This window comes from Oratosquilla oratoria, chromosome 20 (assembly GCF_046742065.1).
Source record: "Oratosquilla oratoria isolate Oo_2021 chromosome 20, ASM4674206v1, whole genome shotgun sequence".
Taxonomy (NCBI): Eukaryota; Metazoa; Arthropoda; class Malacostraca; order Stomatopoda; family Squillidae; genus Oratosquilla; species Oratosquilla oratoria.
Genome location: NC_134796.1, coordinates 14,454,747 through 14,462,089, shown reverse-complemented (window position 1 = coordinate 14,462,089; position 7,343 = coordinate 14,454,747). Strand labels below are relative to the sequence as shown.

At 43.3% G+C, this 7,343-nt stretch overlaps 1 protein-coding gene across 1 annotated transcript; it reads right to left on the bottom strand.

Moving 5' to 3' along the window:
• Positions 1-282: 282 nt before the first annotated feature.
• LOC143036108 (uncharacterized) lies at positions 283-7,142 on the bottom strand. Its single transcript, XM_076203363.1, has 3 exons — positions 7,056-7,142; positions 5,550-6,756; positions 283-581 (listed from the first exon to the last, which is right to left on the bottom strand). Exons 1-3 carry the CDS (start codon positions 7,140-7,142, stop codon positions 283-285), a joined length of 1,593 nt encoding a protein of 530 aa, XP_076059478.1.
• Positions 7,143-7,343: the final 201 nt, after the last annotated feature.

The window sequence follows — 7,343 nt, the reverse complement described above, 5'->3', positions numbered from 1 at the left end:
CATAACTGGAGAACATGGCCCCGGGTATGCATATGGAAAAGTGAAAAACACACAAGCCCCATAACCCCCTTAGACCAATTATCAGCCAAATCCCCACCCCGACTTATGGTTTAGCCAAGAGACTCCACGAACTCCTTATCCCATATGTACCTAGTTCCTGGTTGCTGAAGTCCCCTAAAGAATTTATTGACCTTCTTCATAACAAAGCCCCTACAGGTCTTATAGCCTCGTTAGATGCTGAGAGTTTCTTCACAAATGTCCCCGTGAATGAGACCATAAACTTCATCTTAGATGAGGTTTATCACTCCAATCATGTTCCCTTGGATATTCCGGAAACTTTGCTTCGTAAACTTCTAGAAGCGTGCACGACTGAATCTCCGTTCCGCGGACCGGACGGTAAGCTGTATAGACAGGTAGATGGTGTGGCGATGGGGTCCCCTCTCGGAGTCCTTTTCGCCAACTTCTACATGGGTTTAGTGGAAAGACGAGTTTTCTCAGATCCTTTAATTCGCCCACACTCCTATGGTAGATACGTGGACGATATATTCGTTGAAGCAAGAGACCATACACATCTACTAGAACTATGTGAGGCATTTGCTACTAACTCTTGTCTCAACTTCACAAGTGAACGCCATGATGATGGTTCTTTGCCCTTTTTAGATATCTTTGTAAAACCCGACGTAAATAGATTTACCACCACTGTATACGTTAAAAGCACGAACGAGGGTAGATGTTTAAATGAGGATGGAGAATGCCCTGCAGCCTACAAGAAAAGCGTCATACGTTCATACGTGAACAGGGCATTCACGCACTGCTCCACATGGCCTCTTTTACACCAAGAGCTTCAACGTTTGCAGCAAGTCCTTGTTAACAATGGATTCCCCAATAAGGACGTACAAGAAGTCATCCGACGAAAAATGGAGAACTACCTAAAGCATGACACCATCCCTCCCGAGAAACCCCCCTCAATTATTCTTAATTACAGAGCTTTTATGAGTACGGCTTACCGAACGGACGAAAGAATCCTCAGGGAAATTGTTGAACGCAGTGTACAACCATCCGACCCTGGAGAAAAGCTGGAGCTTCGGGTTTATTATAAGAATTTTAAAACGTCAAACCTCATCCTGCGAAATAACCCGACCCGTAACATCAACCCACTACGGAGGAGTAATGTCATCTATGAGTTCATCTGCCCACACGAAGACTGTAAGCTTCGTCCTGTATCTTACATAGGAATGACGACCACTTCTCTCTCCAGAAGATTAACGTGCCATCTACAAGCTGGTGCCCCGAAGAAACATTTTTCGGAAAAACATAACTCCTCCCTGACTAGAAAGATCCTGGTGGAAAATACAAAGATCATCGACTCCGCACATAATTTTCATCGTCTGGAGATCCTGGAGGCCCTCCATATTCGAGAGAAGGCTCCATCCATAAATGTACAGGGAGGTACAACCTCCGTGGCTCTAGCTTCACTGGGTGGACAACTGACCCTCCCAGCACCCCACGGAGTGCCACGGACGTAATTCCCACATAAGATCTTTGATCTTTCTTCACTATTTTGTGTAAGCTTTCCCAGTTCACCTATTGTCATATATATAAATTGTTTCTATTACCATTTAAATATACTTGAAAATGCTCTAAGAAGGGCGAAACGTCGTATAATACACAATATGAACTTCGGCAATCTTTTATTCCGACTTCATGAAGAACAAAGAAGCACTATTAGAAAGGTTGAATCCTTCAACAAGAAGCTTATTCTTGCACAAGCAGCGGTCAAATTTAATTCTATATGTATTAAGGAAGATCTGCTACCTACCTTTACGAATATATATATATATATATATGTATATATATATACATATATGATGTAAGCGGAATAGGAAACACAGGAGTCTTAGTCTTGAGTTTATTCCTGACTAGTTTCGCAGGTATGCTTTTTCAAAGGAATATGTGTACAAACGGGCTGTGGGCATTATATACATGGGGTGGACCTCACCACCTCTCCGAGTTGTCATAGTTGGTGGCGAATGTGAACATCACATTGTGGCTCATGTAACAATGAAGACATTTTTACAATTAAATATGATAACACTAATACCAAAGAAATTATTAATAGAAAATGTAACAATAGTAATGGTAACGATGAAGATAAATATTTAATTAATAATATTAACAATAATAACAAAAATGATAGTAGCAATACAGGAAATAATAACAATAAAATAAAAGTAATAATAATAAAAATGATAATACTAATAACCAAGAAATAAAAATTATTAATAGTAATTATGACAATAATAGTGAAAACAATGATAATTAAATATTTAAATAGTAACAATAATAATAACAATAATAATAATAAAGATAATGAAAGTAATAATAATGAAGATGGTAATAATAAAAATAAAAATGTAATGATAAAATTATAAATATAATGATAGAAATAATAAATAATAGTTATAATAACAATGATAATAATAATAGTGTTGAAAATAAATAGTAACAAATAGCATTAAAAGAATAAATCATGATAAAAAGTTGGGGCAAGGTAGCATGGAGGAACTACAGAGTGAAAGGAAGAAAGCTGGAGAGGGTAGGCCGAAGTGGGAAAAAGGTATCTACTTAGGGTCTGGGAAGCCATTCTTGGAGGGCAAGTGTCGCGGTAGATTTTGTCCATTTTGAGTCACCAGTTCTCTTGTTTGTGTTTTTGTGGTTGGCAATGTAAAGTGATTCAATTATTTTCCGTTGTTTCTTGTGTAGTCCTTTAGCTAGAATGGTGGAACCCTCCCAGTTAGGCAAATGTCCCTCTGTGTCAATGTGGTTAACTAGAGCGTTGGTTTCTCGGTGGTGTCTAATGTCCGCTTTGTATGCACAGTCACATCCTTTGCAGGGAATTTTGTAAACGATGCTATTGTCACGGTTCGTCTTGGTTCTGTTGGTGGTCAAGTGTCCTATTTTCTTCCCTGTGTCATTTACTATGATGAGTCCTGTCTGTCTCAACGTTTTGGAAAGCATGTGAGAGAGGCCAGAGTTAGGAACCACAAGGTATCGTAAATCTGTCCTGGTGACTCGAAATGGACAAAATCTACCGCGACACTTGCCCTCCAAGAATGGCTTCCCAGATACCTCTTTCCCACTTCGGCCTACCCTCTCCAGCTTTCTTCCTTTCACTCTGTAGTTCCTCCATGCTACCTTGCCCCAACTTTTTATCATGATTTATTCTTTTAATGCTATTTGTTACTATTTATTTTCAACACTATTATTATTATCATTGTTATTATAACTATTATTTATTATTTCTATCATTATATTTATAATTTTATCATTACATTTTTATTTTTATTATTACCATCTTCATTATTATTACTTTCATTATCTTTATTATTATTATTGTTATTATTATTGTTACTATTTAAATATTTAATTATCATTGTTTTCACTATTATTGTCATAATTACTATTAATAATTTTTATTTCTTGGTTATTAGTATTATCATTTTTATTATTGTTTTTATTATTATTACTTTTATTTTATTGTTATTATTTCCTGTATTGCTACTATCATTTTTGTTATTATTGTTAATATTATTAATTAAATATTTATCTTCATCGTTACCATTACTATTGTTACATTTTCTATTAATAATTTCTTTGGTATTAGTGTTATCATATTTAATTGTAAAAATGTCTTCATTGTTACATGAGCCACAATGTGATGTTCACATTCGCCACCAACTATGACAACTCGGAGAGGTGGTGAGGTCCACCCCATGTATATAATGCCCACAGCCCGTTTGTACACATATTCCTTTGAAAAAGCATACCTGCGAAACTAGTCAGGAATAAACTCAAGACTAAGACTCCTGTGTTTCCTATTCCGCTTACATCAACCTGTCAGAATGTCTCAATATATATATATATATATATATATATATATATATATATATATATATATATATATATATATATATATATATAGTAGTAGTAGTAGGCCTCCGTCAGTCGATATCGACTATGGATATTGCGCCGGAGAAAGTCATGATTTTGCTAGCGACAGTGACGGCTGTGGCTGGTGAGCCCGATGCGGGAGTGGCAGTCTCGGCCGCATTTGCTGCATGTGTGGCTTGTTGGAGTGGCTGCTGGGGTGTGTGCCTTCCGTTTGGCTCTCTTCTCACTGGCTGTGGTCAGAATTTTTTCCTCTCCAGATTTCAGCTGCTTGTGAAGAACACTGCGCCATTTGCTGCGGTCGGCTGCTACCTCTTCCCAGTTCTCAGTGTTGATGTCCAGGGCTTTCATGTCACGCTTGCAGACATCTTTGTAGCGCAGTTGGGGTCGACCAACGTTTCTCTTGCCGGAGACAAGTTCACCGTAAAGGATGTCTTTGGGGATGCGTCCATCTTCCATCCTTCGCACATGGCCGAGCCATCGAAGTCTGCGCTGCCTTAGCAATGTGAATATGGTGGGAATACCTGCTCGCTCGAGTACCTGGGCATTGGTAATCTTGTCACTCCAGCGGATGCCAAGGATGCGGCGAAGGCAGCGCAGATGGAAGTTACCCAGTTTGCGCTCCTGCTTCGAGTAGGTCGTCCATGTTTCGCTGCCGTAGAGGAGAGTGCTGACAATGCACGCGTTGTACACTGCCATCTTAGTTGACGTTGTCAGCTTCTGGTTCTCCCAGACGCGGGTGGTGAGGCGTCCTAGGGTCGTAGCAGCCTTGCCGATGCGCTTGTTGATCTCGGCGTCAAGGGACAGGTTGTCGCTGATGGTGGATCCCAGGTATGTGAACTGGTGTACGACTTCGAGTTGGTAGTCGTCGATATAGATAGCTGGTGGAGTGTCCATATCCTGACTCAGCACATTGGTCTTTTTTAGGCTGATGGTCAGTCCGAAGTCTTTGCTGGCCTGGGAAAACCTGTCCATGAGGCGCTGGAGTTCTTGCTCATTGTGGGAGGTGACAGCGGTATCATCAGCAAAAAGCATGTCTCTGATGGTTATCTCAGTCACTTTGCTTTTTGCTTTCAGTCGAGCCAGGTTGAAAAGTCGACCGTCAGATCTTGTGCGAAGGTACACTCCTTCTGTTGATGTTCCAAAAGCATGCTTTAAGAGCATAGCAAAGAAGATGCCGAAGAGGGTTGGAGCCAGTACACAACCTTGCTTGACTCCACTCTTGATGTCAAAGGGGTTGGACATGTTGCCTTCATACTGGATCGTTGCCTTCATGTCATCGTGAAAGGATCTAATGAGACTGTGGAGTTTTGGAGGGCAACCGATCTTTGGAAGGATGTCGAACAGCCCTTCCCTGCTGACCAGGTCAAAGGCCTTAGTCAGATCTATAAAGGCTATGTAGAGGGGCTTGCGTTGTTCCCTGCATTTCTCCTGAAGTTGACGAAGGGAGAATATCATGTCCACTGTGGACCGTTCTGTTCGGAAGCCACACTGAGACTCAGGGTAGACGCGCCCAGCGAGTTTCTGGAGACGCACAAGCACGACGCGGGCGTAGAGTTTCCCAACAATACTCAAGAGCGAGATGCCTCTGTAGTTGTTACAATCACTCCTTTCACCCTTATTCTTGTAGAGGGTGACAATCTTGGCATCTCTCATGTCTTGCGGCACGGCTCCCTCTTTCCAACACTGGCATAGGACGTCATGGAGGGGCTGCAGTAGAGTGTTTTTACAGCACTTGATGAGATCAGGGGGAATACCATCATTGCCAGGTGCTTTGCCGCTTGCTAGGCTGTCGATTGCTTTGTAGAGTTCGGCAATGGTTGGTTCAGCATCTAGTTCTTCCATGATGGGCAGGGGTTCAATGGCATCCAGGGCTGAGGCGGCAACGGTGTTCTCTCTGAAATAGTGCTCCACCCACCTGTCCATCTGCTTGCCCTTGTCGGTGATCACTTCCCCACTGATGGTCTTGAGGGGGGCTGTTTTGCTCTGTGTTGGGCCGAGAGCTGTCTTGATGCCTTCTATATATATTCCTCTGATGTTACCCGAAACAGCTGCAAACTGAATGGAATCGCTGAGCTGTTGCCAGTATTCATTTGCACAACGTCTTGCAGTTTGTTGCACTTTGCTTCTTACTGCTCTGAGTGCTTGCAAGGTTTTCTCGTTGGGAGAGCGCTTGTATTCAGAAAGTGCAGCACGCTTTGCATCAATAACAGGGGACATCTCACTGAACTTAGCGTCAAACCAGTCGTTGTTCTTGGAGGTTTTCTTCCCAAAGGTTGCAAGGGCTGTTTTCTGAATGGTATCGCGGAGGTGGTTCCACTTCTCAGCTGCAGAGCAGTGCTGGTGTTCGACGGATAGAGCTTTTTGAAGGGACTTGGCAAACTCTTCGACTTTCTCAGGGAGATGCATACCCATGGTGTTCATGCGAGGTTTGCCTTTCTGCTTGGACTTGTGAAGCTTCTTAGGTTGTAACCTGATCTTGCAGCAGACGAGGGAGTGGTCGGTGTCGCAGTCTGCGCTGTGGTAAGTGCGGGTAATCTGCACGAGCTTAATATTGCTACGACGGATCAGGATCAAGTCCAGCTGATGCCAGTGCTTTGAGCGAGGGTGACACCATGACACCCTGTGTTGAGGCTTGGTCTGGAAGAAGGAGTTGGTCACGCAGAGACTGTTGTAGGAGCAAAACTCCAGCAGGCGCTGCCCGTTGTCGTTGATCTTGCCAATTCCAAAATGTCCAAGACAGGAAGGCCAGGAGTCATGGTCGGCACCCACTCGAGCGTTGAAGTCTCCCAGGATGATGGCATATTCCTTGGGGGGGTATGTTCTTCACGATGTTGCTGATGTTGATGTAAAACTCGTCCTTTGCTTCTGCTGTGGATGTCAGAGTGGGAGCGTAGGCGCTGACGAGAGTGACAGGACCTTCGGAGGTGTGGAGGCGGAGTGTCATCAGGCGTTCAGATCCCTTGTCTCCTGGTTCGACCATACTCAGCAAAGTGTTCCTGACAGCGATCCTCTGCACTCTTCCCATGCCAGAAGAAAGTGAATTCCTTCTCCTTGAGGGTTCCGCTGTCGGCAAGGCGAGTCTCTTGTAAAGCTGCTATGTCTACCTGTAGTCTCAGCAGCTCGCTGCTGATGACAGCTGTTTTTCTCGCATCACTGATGCCTTGAAGGTCCTCGGACAGTCCGGGTGTCATCGTTCGGACGCTCCAGCTTCCCAGTTTTAGTAATGGGCACCTGTTCTTTGAGTTTCCTGAGTTCTTACCTGGTGCGAGTTTTGCAGCCTGCTTGTCGGTTTGATCCTAATCCCCAAGCACCCAATGAGGAAGGCAGGCTGTGGCGGGACAACACCTTATTGACTGGGGGCTGCCCAGCTACAGGCGGGCTGCTCAATAAGA